Source organism: Nyctereutes procyonoides, unplaced genomic scaffold, assembly GCF_905146905.1.
Source record: "Nyctereutes procyonoides isolate TBG_1078 unplaced genomic scaffold, NYPRO_anot_genome, whole genome shotgun sequence".
NCBI classification, from domain to species: Eukaryota; Metazoa; Chordata; class Mammalia; order Carnivora; family Canidae; genus Nyctereutes; species Nyctereutes procyonoides.
The window spans coordinates 63,513,240-63,525,686 of NW_026575126.1; the positions used below are offsets into that span (position 1 = coordinate 63,513,240).

A 12,447-nucleotide genomic window follows, 5' to 3' on the forward strand; every position below is an offset into this window, starting at 1 on the left:
GGGAACCCCCCAGACCCTCGATGGCGGTGGGGGGGGGTCGAGGGCCCCCAGACTCCGGCATGGCGAGGCCCGGACCCCGGGTCCTGACCCCCGACCCCGGGGGGCCGCGTCACCTGCTGGTAGTCGGTGTCCTCGGGCCGGAACTGGCTGCTGGTGGTCTCCCAGCGCAGGTCGAAGTGGGGTAGCCGGTGCAGGAGGTTCACCCACCAGGGCGCCGCGTAGCTGACCCCGGCCATGGCGGGCCGGCTGCCTCGGGCGCGCGCCGCCGCGGGGCTCCCTCCCTGCCCGGGGGCGCGGGCTTCAGGGGTCCGCCACCCCCCGCCTGGCCGCCCGCATCGCCCGCGCGCTCCTGGGCCCGGCCCGGCCCGGCTCGGCCCGGCTCGGCTGCGCTCGGCTCCGCTCGGCCGCCCGCGCCCGCCGCCTCTTTGTTCGCCGCCGCCGCCGCCGCCTCCGCGCGCGCCCCCGCCCGCCGCCCGCCGCCCCGCCCCCGCGCTGCCATTGGCCCGCCGTCCGCCGGCCCCGCCTCTGCCGCCGGGCCCGCCCCCCGCCGCCATTGGCCCGCCGCCCGCCGGCCCCGCCCTCTGGCCCCGCCCCCGCGCGCCCGCCCCGCAGGCCTCCGCCCCCAGTCCGTCATTGGCCCGCTAGAGGAGGCTCCGCCCACCCGGAGCCCCGCCCCTCGGCCAAGGGGCGCCGAGCGGGGAAGACGGAGCGGACACCCGGCGCCCAGCCGCTGATTCTCCACCCGCAGGCGGGGGTGGGGGCTGGAACCCCGGCTGCACATCCGCACGCCTGGCTGCGCTTCCCAGGGTTCCCAGGGTGCTCGCTCGTCGGCTCGACCACTGCACGTTCCTTGAGCTTCTGCGGGGGTTCAGCCTGGAGGGGCTGCGCTGGCCTCTTATTATTATTTCTGGACCTCTTGCATCCTGAGAAACAGGTCCCTCCTTACATCTGGGACTTTGTCACCTGCTATGTTCTGGCTCAGTCAGCTCTGTGGGCAGACAGGCCCCTTCTGGCAGGCTGGGCTGGGCTCTTGTAGACTCCGGGCAGTGGCTTCCCAAGAGGCCTGTCCATCTGCTCACCTGCTTGACCTGACTTGTCTGTTTTCTTGTAATAAGGCTGGGTGGCCTCACTTGGCCTCCTGCAAAGGCCCATGGGCATAGGAGAGCCTTTGCAAAACTATGGTGTCCACGCATGGGATAAGTAGATACCACCCAGTTGGGGAATAACAACCTTGCAGGAAGAGAGAGGTCACATTCTCCATCCCTAAAGGGCATGGTGTCTGGGTCCTGTTATTAGCAGCAGGTCACACAGCCACAGACCCCCTGCATCACCCTGACTCCCATGCCCCCAGGCACCAGTGTATCAGGCCTACCAGGGTCCCCATGTGGAGGCATGGGGTCTATGAGCTCTTTTCCATGTTTCCAGAAGCCCCAAAACATTGTGCGTTTCCATCTGATAAGGCCAGAAATCCTGACCTAAACATGTGAAATGATAACTCAGCTGTCCTGAGTGGATTTGTGTCCCCCCCACCCCCGCAACACACACACACACACACACACACACACACACACACACACATAAGTCCTTGTCCTAACTCCTGGTACCTGTAACTGTGGTTTTATCTGGAAATAGGATCATTGCAAATGTGAACAAGTTACAGTGAGGTCATACTAGACTATGGCAGGCCCTAATCAAATGACAATGTCTTCATAGGAAGGAATTTGGACACATTGACTCGGAGATGCAGAGACACAGAGGGAAACACCATATGAAGACAGAAGCAGGGGATCCCTGGGTGGCGCAGCGGTTTGGCGCCTGCCTTTGGCCCGGGGCGCGATCCTGGAGACCCAGGATCGAATCCCACGTCGGGCTCCCAGTGCATAGAGCCTGCTTCTCCCTCTGCCTGTGTCTCTGCCTCTCTCTCTCTCTCTCTGACTATCATAAATAAATAAAAAAATAAAATAAAATAAAAAGAAGACAGAAGCAGGGTTGGGGGTAATGTCTCTGTAGCCAAGTGACCCTGAGGGTCACCAGAGCCACCAGCAGCCAGGACAGAGAGGCCTGCAGTAGAGTTTCCCTCAGAGCATCACAAAGAAACATCCCTGCTGACATTTCAACCTCAAATGTGGGTATCCAGAACTGGGAGACCCTAAATGCCTATTGTTCAAGCTGTCCAGTATGTGGTGCTTTGTTATAGCATCTGCAGGAAACTCATACGTTGGGCTGTTCAGAGCTTCCACATGGCAGGTGTTCTGCACCTCTGCGTGGCCGGAATGGCAAAGGAGGTTATTGCTGATCAATACTCACAATGTGTCTGGTCTGTGGAAACTTTTCCTAAGATTGAGGGACGGAAATGGGCCCTGGAGGGAAAGTAATAAAGGGGCCCAGGGTGGAGAAAAGGAAGAACCTACAACACATAGTTCTAGAAAAGCACTTCAAGAGCCTCAAATCTACTGTGGCTTAGGGCCCCCAGGTACTAGAGATAACCCCCCCTCCCTGAGACTGAAAGGCCCCCAGGAAACCACAGTTCCTTGGTGGGCAAGTAGGATCCAGGGGTTCTGGAGTCTGACACTTGTAGCTGTGTGATCTTGGGGAAACATCTTTACTCCTGCCCCTGATGGGCAAAAGGGGTTCCTGTAGCCCCATACCCAGAAGGGTGACAGGTAAAGGGAGAATCCTGGGTGGAGGGGAGAGGCTACAAGGAAGTCCTGTCTGCCACTCACACACACCATCCTTTTGCCTGGTGGTGCTGGCTCAAGTGACACTGGTGGTTTTTCCTGCCTACCCTGGACAGGTGTGGCCAGACTCTGGCCCCACTCTACAGATGGACAAACTGAGTTCCAAGCCCCACCATATCTCTGAAAGCATTAGAATCACCACCCAAGCAGGGAACCAAGACTCAGCCTTGTGCTGTTGGCCGTAGACCGAATGACCTGAAGTAGGGCACTGCTGACCCAAGAAGTCAGAAAGGACTCCGTCTGCTTTGCTGGCCCCTGACCAGGGTAGCAAAGGACACACTCTCAGTGACTCAGCAGTGACTCAGGAGAAGGCAGGGGAAACAGCTAGTCCTCCTCCAGCTAGGGAAGCAGCTGGAGCATCCCAGGGGGTGATCAGCAGCGGGGACATCCCATCACCTCTACCATGGGGACCTGGAGCCAGGAGCCCAAAGGCAGGAAGGACAGCTGGCAGTCTCCAGCTGAGCATCCCTGAGCCAGGCACCCCTGGAGTGCCCATGCCCGTGTCCTCCAGCTCCCCACCAGGTGCCCACATCACAGAGGGGTAGTGAGGGGGGTTTCAAGCCTCAGGAATGAAGAAACTTGTTCTTTATCCACACAGGTGGCAGACAGATGGTCCTCAGTGTCCTTGTTTAAAATGGGATTAGAACCAGTCCCGTACTGGGGCGTCTGGTGAAGCACTGGTCTTCAGCTCAGGTCATGATCCCAGGGTTCTGGGATGGAGCCCCAGGTTGGGTTCCACATTCGGCAGGGAGTCTACTTCTCCCTTTCCCTCTGCCTCTCTACCAGCTCAGGCTCTCAATCAATTAAATAAATGAAATCTTAAAACAGTCCCATGTCCTGGGAAGGTTGTGTGGTAGAGGCCGTGCCTGGAAACGGCAGCAGGGACCAGGTTCCCATGCACATTCCGTGTGTGGGCACCATTCTGGTGCTCCCATGACTTCTCCGCCTCCAAACCTCTATCTCTGAATTAACTTTTCCACATGACGACCTCAGATCCACTGTGAGCCTTTGCCTTCTCATGGCTGAAGTGGGTAGAGTCATCTTTCACGCAGGAATGAAGCGCTGACTCACGCTGTCACGTGGATGAACCTCAAAAAACATGACAGAAGTGAGACACAAGGTGCCACATCTTGTGTGATTCCATTTCTAAGGAGTGTTTGGCGTAAGTGAACCCAGAGAAACAGAAAGTGACTGAGTGAATGCAAGAGACTGGGGTTTTAGGGGTAGGAGGAAGAACAGGGAGTCACTGATGAATGGGTATTGGGGTTTCTGTTTGTACTGTATTCTGGGGAAAACCTTGGGAACAGAGGTAGTGCTTGCACAATATTGTGAATGCACTGAATGCCACTGAACTGTTCACTTAAAAACAGTCAGAATAGTTGTATCTTACTGCACACACAAAATATGATTACATACCCCCCTCCCTTCCTTCCTTCCGGTGAAGTAGAGTTTGTGAGCAAAGGACAGAGATGAGAAAGCTGCTTAGGTGCATCTGGTAGAAGCATCTGGAATGCAGTGGGAGGGACAGGCCAGGCTAGGAACTCCCCAGGGTCCGAGTCCCAGGCCAGGAAGGTGGCTGAGTTGAGGCTCCTGAATGGTTGTCCCAAGACCTGTGGGCGCCAGGAGAAAGGCCTGGCAGGGCCAGGTCCCCAGATGCTGGGGCGGAAGCCAGAACAATGGCATCCCCTGCATTTGGACCCCTTCCAGAGAGGTTCACATTTTCCATGGAGATAGCACTCATGAGAACTGGCAGGGAGAAGAGAAAGCCAGGGGCCAGGTTTCCCTGGCGCCTGCTGCGCCCAGTGTGGCTGGGTGATGCTCTGCTGCATGCTCCCTGTGGATACCTGGCTCGTGGGTCCTGGTCACGGGGAAGCCGTGGGAGCACTGCTTTCGCTCCACCAGGTGACCTGGTGGAGAGATGCCAGCCTGCCTGGTCCCCAAGAGGTCCACAGGGCAAGGCGAACACAGACCCAGCCAGAGTGAGGATGTGAGCACCCCTCACTTGTCTGGAACCACCTCCCCAGCAGCCTTGCCTATCCGGAGAGCCCCTGGAACAGTAAATCAACAGGGATGGCCGCTGGCAGCCAGGGATCCCGCCCCAAGTCCCAGCCTGCAAAAGCTTCGTCTTGCTCAGAGCCTCCTTCCTGCTGGCCCAACACGCAGCACAGACAGGGCTGGTCTCTGGGCCCTCGGGCTGATATGACAGGAGAAGAGCATTCACAGAGACCCCCACCTCCGGGGTGGGGCGATTTCCCCATGGCCCCTCCGCCCTGCCTATCTGCCTGGCCCAGCAGGGCCTCCAGGTCTCACCGTGAGGAGCACCGCGTCAAGAGTCACCGGAGGGACTCGGGCTCATCTCAGGCTTTGTCCAGCAACTCTGAGCCCATTGGAAACCCCGAGTCACCTTCCAGGGCTTTATGCTCACAAAGCACAGCTTCCCCATTTTACAGCTGAGAAAACTGAGCTTCCAAACCACAAGCCTGGCTCGTCAACAAAGCAGGAAGCTGTGTCCAGTGGCTCATCTCATGCCAGAAGATGAGAATCTGTGCACTGCACATAGCACGACACCAGCCCCGAGCCAGACGGCTCACCTTTACAGCCTGCAAGAGAACCATTGCTCCCTCATTTTACAGACAAGGATACTAAGGCCCAGGACTTGAAGCTGCTCGCCCCAAGTCCCAAGCCAGGAAGCTGGAGACGGCTTGGGGCCACTGGGTAGTGCACACCTTGTCCTGGTCCAAACTGAGGTCCAGCCTTTGCCTTCAGCTTTGGGGAGATCTACGTCAAGACTGTAACTGTGTCTTTATTTAGGGCGGGGACCGGCCACATTAGAAGATCAGCTGCATGGCATGCAGGATGCTTGGGTGGCTGGCTCAGTGGTTCAGCATCTGCCTTCAGCTCAGGGTGTGATCACAGGGTTATGGGATCGAGTCTCACATTGGGCTCCCTGCATGGAGCCTGCTTCTCTCTCTGCCAGTGTTTCTGCCTCTCTCTGTGTGTGTCTCTCATGAATAAATAAATAAAATCTAAAAAAAAAAAAAGAGAAGACAACACCAGCCAGATGATTTAGGATGGGGCTTCGGGGTCCCACAGCATCAGCCGACTTGGTAACCACGTGGGCAATGAATGAATGAATGAATCAATTAGTCGTGCCTGTGTCACAGAACCCAAACACAAACCCTGGACAGCAGGGCGGGGCTGGGGTGGGGCCCCCTGGCTGGCTACGCTCCATGCATTTGCTCATATGTCACTGCCGGGAGGGTCACCCACCCTGAGGGCAACAGAAACGTCTCCTATGAACACCTCCTGGGCTGCCGTCTTGCAGCACTAACTTTGGCTGGTTTTAAGCCTTCGTGGTAATGAACTGTTTTGGGGAGTTTATCTTGCTTTCATGACGTCCATGAGTCCTTCTAGTGAATTCTCGAATCTCAGTGTGGTTTGGAGAGCTCTCCAGACTTATGGCAGGTAGAGTGAGCAATGAGACAATCTCAGGGACAATGCCCTCAGACTCTCAGGCAACTTCCCTGTCACACTCGGATCTTGCTCAACCGTGCACGAGATGGGTGACCACCATCCCCCTGTTAGGAGGAGAAAAAAGGCCTCAGAGAATTAGTTACACATACAAGATGTAAACCCCTGTCTCTCAAATTTTTTAATCTAAACCTCTCTGCAGTGTAGACCACCAAGTCATGTATTTTGAAAAGGCCAGTGTAGGACTTATTTATTGCTGCATAATGAACCACCTCAGAACTTGCTGGTTTAAAACAACCGCTGCCCTATTCGTTCATGACTCCGGGGGTCAGCTGCTTGGGTGCAGCTGGGTGACTCTTGGGCTGCTGTCACCCTGTGGTCATGGGGCAGCTCCACCGGTGCTGGATGGTCTCAGATGCTCTCACTGGTGGCTGGTGGTTGGTGCTGACCCTGTGGGCCATGTGGTTCCTGCCAGCCACGTCGGGCTTCTTCCTTGGTGTCTCGGGAGGCTGGAGAGCACAAGCCCTGAAGCATGAGCGCTTGTCTGCTCATGTCCTGGTTAATGATGCTCCATTGGCCAAAGCCGGTCATAGCCAAGCCCAGAGACAACAGGCAGGACAGAACAAGACATGGACACAGGGAAGTGTAGACTCAGGGTTGTGGCTATAGCAATCTTGACTGTGTGGACTTCCAAAAGGGGAATGGATTTCTTAAAGTTCTGGTGCTCTCAATGGCCATGAGAGTAGATTCTCTCCTCCCTGGCAGGCACAGAGGAGGCACAAGAGGGTCTTTGAAGCTGAAGGACTCATCGTCTCCTCCTGGAGGCTCATGACCCTGGCCTCCGTCTCCAGGAGCAGTGGGAAGGGGACTCTGGCTTCTAGCTGGTAACAAAGGCTGGCCAGGCAGCCATTGGAAGGATGGGCTGCCAATCACACGGTCCCCTTGCTGGGGGGAGAGAAGATGTCTTCCTGGGACCTCGGAAGCAGGCCAGCAGCATGGGGAGGGATCAGGGCCCCTGGCCTGGGGCCGTGGGAGAGATAGGCTCTCCCCTCCTCCTCCGGAGCCCTGCCAGCTGCTCCCAGGCTTGGGCTGTCTGCTGACACTGTTCCTCTTCCAAGAGCTGAGCCCCCTGGGTCGGGCAGCCTTCCAATAGCAGTCCCCCCGTCTGTAAAAGGAGGACAATCTTGCCCCCTTCCCTGGGTGGGTGCCAGGATTACACTAGAAAGGGGATTTTCACAGCCGAAACCCAGCTTCCTTCTATCACTGTAAGCTGTTGTCCCACATGATGCACCCAAGTGCCCTTGGGGGCCTGTCATTCACCCCACCACTGCTATGGTCCTGCCTACGTCGGCACCCTGGGGACCCAGAGCCCACAGGGGCTCAGACTGGCCTCGTTCCCTCACACATGGCTTTGCTGGTCAGGGTGGGGCCCAGGGAGTCGGGGTGAGCCAGGTTTCCCTCCCCAGGGTGGGCTGCCTCTTCTGGGATGCTGTGGAGACCTCCTGCTCCCCTTGGTCCAGAAGGAAGTATCAGCCCACCCAGGGCTGTTAGAGGAAGCACCTCCCCCAGGTCACTGGGCACATGGGGCAGACAGGGCCATGCTCCCTGCCTGAGCTTGTCCTCACCACCGCTGTCTGCATGAGGGACACTGACTGTGCCACTCCCCTGCCGCCCTCATCCTCCCTATCTCTCCCGGAGGTGCAGGGCGGCAAGGGTCAGGACAGGGGCAAGGCGGAGGTCTCCGGAACCAAGGCTATGATGATGATGTCACCATGGCCCTTGATGGGTGCTCCGTGCATGTCCTGGAATGGACACCCTCATGATCTCCGCGAGGTGCCCTGGCTGGCATAGGCCTGCTCCAGCCACCTGCTCACAGCCACCCACAGACAACGTGGCCCCTGTCACTCTCTCGTTTACAGATGGGGAAGCTGAGGTTCGGGTCACCCCAGGTCACTGGTCAGGGTGGTCTGGCTGGAACTCTTGGCCTGGATTCTTTTGTCTGCAGGCAAAGGACCACTTTCCTCCTCAGATATCCCAGCTGGCTCTGCAGTATGGGTGGGGAGAGGTGGGCAAGTGGGAGGCCCCACAGGGCTCACCTTCCTGCCTGCCTCTACTATCTCCATCAGGGCCCCAGGAATGCATCGAGATCACTGAGGATGGAGTGTGCTGGAAATGTGCTGCCTGTCTGGCGGGGTGTCCCCCTATCCCCCACCCCGGGATGCTCTGAGTGCTCTCCTCTCTTTGCGGGGGTGGCTGGGAGGGGCTGGCTTCACTGGGCTCCAGTGGGCACTGGAGGGGGGTGGCAAGCAGCATTGACAGGCTTCCTCACCACCCCCTGAGCCATTGTGTGCCCTCCCAGCTGCCAGCGGGTCCTTCACCTCCTGAAATACAAATCAGAGCTTGTCATTCTGCTGCCAGCAGCCCTTCCCTGCTCCCAAGGTTCCCAGGGCTGAAGCCCCCCTGCAGCCTCTGCTTCCACCCTGGCCCACCAGCCCCAGGCACCTTGGAGCCAATTCCAGTTCCAGGGTGAGGACCCCCACCCACACAGCCCCACCCCTCATTCCCTCCCCTGGGCCCCCTGGCCACTGCTTGCTCTGTACTCTGTGCCCCTAGGCCTCTGGCACCTGGACCCTCGCCACCCTGGTAGGGAAGGCCCCACCAGAGTTCTGCTCACTGGGCGCCTGGCGCCCTGGCAGGTACATATTTGCTGGATGCAGGAATTCACTGCAGTCTGCGTGGCGCTCCGCCCAGTTGACAGGCTTGCAAACAGATGAAATACACCCTGGTACTCGAAGGGGCACAGAGCTTACTCCCTCTGTGCTGGGCACACGGCAAAACATGTAGCAAATAGTAGAGTGGGCAAAGGAAGTGTGAGAGGAGGGGCTGATCCAGAGACCTTCCCGGCAGGCCACTTGGGCTGGCCGGGGGGACAGGAGGCTGCTGGCAGGAAACAGCTTGTGCAAGAGGGTCAGCTGGAGGGGGTGTTGCTGTGTGTGCCTGAAAGGGAGGGCAGGGGTCAGGGCCAGGAGCAGGGAGCTGTGCCAAGCTGGGACATGGAGGGAGTCCAAGCTGCCACGTGGAACCTCAATGAGTCTGTTGGGGAGAGAAGGTGTGCGTTTACACTGGTTTTCAACAAAGGAGCACAGGGCAGTGTGGGGATGGTGGACCCAAGGGCCTGACTCTAGAATCACGGCACCAGGAGGGAGATGAGGAACAGGGAGGAGAGTGCCAGCCACCTCGCTGGATCTTACCTCCCCTTCTTCCTTAGTAACAGAACCTCCTGTTTTTATTGTGTCTATGGCCAGTTAGAATAAAGACAACATTTTCCAAGCTCCTGGGCAGCTGGATTTGCAAGTAACTATCTTCTGACCAAGGGGACATCAATAGAAGTGTGAGGGGACACCTCCTTTCTCCTTCCTTTCTGTTGGCAAGAGTGTGTGTCAAGGCTGGCGTCCAAGCAGCCACTTTGGGCCGTGAAGCCTTGTGTTCTAGAGAGTGAAGCAACAAGAGTATGGGTCTTTGAAAATTGTGCAGCCACCCTATCTTACCTGCACTGCTTCTCTGGGGCCTTTGGAAACTTCTAATGTGTTTGGGGTTACTGTGATTTTAGGTTTACTGTGATTCTCCAGTCAGATCTAAACCGAACAAATGCAAGGATGGAGGGGAGGGCTCGGATTCTGAGGGCTCTACGGAAACTTGATGGGGTGTGGGGAGCAAGAAGAGAGAGCCAAGACTGCCTTTGAGGTCCTATTGGGAGGTAGAATGGTTTGTTCAGCATGCATTAGGCACCTTCTGTGTCTGCTCAGTATACAGGTGAATGCCTGCTTTCTTCAGGGAGCTTGTGGTCCTCAATGGGACAGACAGACACTTGAAGAGCTCTGCTGGAAGAAGCAGCCATGAAGCCCTTCGTGCGTTCGTTCTGCAGTTATTGAGCACCTACTATGTACCAGGTGCTGTGCTAGGTCTTGGGACCAGCAACAGGCATCACAAACCCAGTACGGAAGGTAGGGAGCCTGATGGGAATGTCAGACAAGCATCAAATGATCTTGTCATTAAATGACAGAGTAGAACTCGCCAAGTGCTACAGGGGGAATCCCAGGCCCTCAGCGTTAGTGACTGCCCGAGACCGGGGAGGAGGGGCCGAGGAGGTGGTGGTGGTGTCAGGGCACGGGAGGCTCCCAGGGGCTTTGTGACACTCTGCCTTGTGGGGTGTGTGTCTCCAGGGCTCTCCTAGACCAAAGCCACTTGCCCAGTGCTTCTCCCTCCCACTTGTTCCTGGTGGCCCCGACTTGGCTGTGGTTGACAGCAGATGGAGCCTGGCCAAAGCGAGTCCAGGCCCACAGGATGAAGGGGCAGGGCCATGCAGGCAAGGCTGGGTGCTGGTTTGGGGTGTCATGGGCAGGGATGGACACGAAGAGGAGTGGACACACGGGGGCCAGCTTTAGGAGGTGAAGGCGATGGGAGATTGTGTTGACACATTGGGGACGGTGATGAAGGAGAGGGAGAGGCCCGTGTAGCACCCCCTCCAGGCTTCTGGCCTGTGTGCTTGGTGGAGGAGGGGTCCTCTGAGGCTGTGACTGATGGGAGGAGAGAATCAAATCACTTAGAGGGATTTTTTAATTGGGGTAAAGTATATATAACATAGTATTTACCATTTTCACCAATTCCCAGCATCCAGTTCAGGGGCACACTCACACTATTGCACACCCACCCCATCCCCATCTGGATCCAGAATGTTCCAACCACCCACACGGAGACGCCGACCCCATCATGCATGGACCCCCATGCCCGCCTCAGCCTGGGCACCACCATCTGCTGTCTCTGTGGGTTTCACAGCTCCAGGGACCTTGTACAAGTGGACTCAAGCAGTGTTAGTCTTTTTGTGACAGCCTCGTTTCTCTTTCTTTCTTTCTTTCTTTCTTTCTTTCTTTCTTTCTTTCTTTCTTCTTTCTTTCTCTTTCTTTCTTTCTTTCTCTTTCTTTCTTTCTCTTTCTTTCTTTCTTTCTTTCTTTCTTTCTTTCTTTCTTTCTTTCTTTCTTTCTTTTCTTTCCTTTCTTTCTTTTCTAAGATTTTACTTATTTATTCATGAGAGATACATAGAGAGAGAGAGGCAGAGACATAGGCAGAGGGAGAAGCAGGCTCCCCATGGGGATCCCAATGTGGGACTTGATCCCAGGACCCTGGGATCATGCCCTGGGTCGAAGGCAGATGCTCAAACACTGAGCCACCCAGGCGCCCCATGACCACCTCATTTCAATGAGCCCCAGGTCCTGTCCTCCAGTTCAGCACTGGGTAGCAAGGGTCCGTGCTTCCTTCCTCTTCAAGGCTGTGGAATGATCCTCTGTGTGTGTGGACGGCATCTTGTTTGTTCCTCTGACAATGGACAGTTACCGTCTGACTCCGGGGAGCACTGCTGCTGTGGACGTGGGTGTGCGAATCTGTGGGTGTGCGAATCCCTCTTTGAGTCCCCGATTGGAGTTCTTTGGGGCATATTCCTGGCTGGGGCCTGTGCTGATTCTGTTTCCTTTTCTGAGGAGCTGCCAGACTGTTTCCCAGAGAGGCTGACCCGTCTTCCATTCCCACCGACAGTGAGTGGGCAAGGGTGCTGACTCCTCCGCATCCTCCCCAGCACCTGTGACATTGTGTGATTTTATGTTACATTATGCGAGTCTATCTCATGACTTTGTGTGTGATTTTACTGCCATAGCCATCCTGGTGGGCATGAGGTTGGTGAGTCTAATTTTGGACAAGTTGAGGTGGAGGTCTTGGAACATCCCCAAGGCAATGAGGAGGGGATGGCTGGGCAGCCAGGACTGGGGTAAGCAGACCATCCCCAGCCGCAGAGGCACAAGTGCCATCATCCATGCAGCACAGACGACGGAGGCCATGGCACCTGTGAGCTCGCAGGAGCGGAGGACACCGGTGGGTGGCAGTGGTCTGCGGCACAGGGGTGTGGGTTTTGAGGCAACTGAGGGAAGGGGTGGTCAACGGTGCCATCTGTCGCTGGGAGGTCTAAACTTCCATGGGCTTCGGGGTGAAGGTGGGCATCTGAGGCTGGAGCAGAGAGCCTCCTCTCAGTCCCCAGAAGGAAGAGGAAAGAGTCGACACAGGAGAGAGAAGTCAAGATGCCATCAGCAGTAACCACATAAGGACGGGGATGCAATCAAGTAGCAAACAGAAATGTAGAAGATTCCAGAAGCATACATGCAGATCATACCTCGACCTCAGGCCTCCAGAA

At 56.6% G+C, this 12,447-nt stretch overlaps 1 protein-coding gene across 1 annotated transcript in view; it reads right to left on the minus strand.

Moving 5' to 3' along the window:
- TTYH3 (tweety family member 3) overlaps window positions 1-427 on the minus strand; it is a 30,355-nt gene extending 29,928 nt beyond the window's left edge. Inside the window, exon 1 of the mRNA XM_055340051.1 lies at window positions 114-427. Coding sequence (XP_055196026.1) covers window positions 114-236 — 123 coding nt within the window. The 5' untranslated portion in view covers window positions 237-427. The remainder of the gene's footprint in view (window positions 1-113) is intronic.
- Window positions 428-12,447: the final 12,020 nt, after the last annotated feature.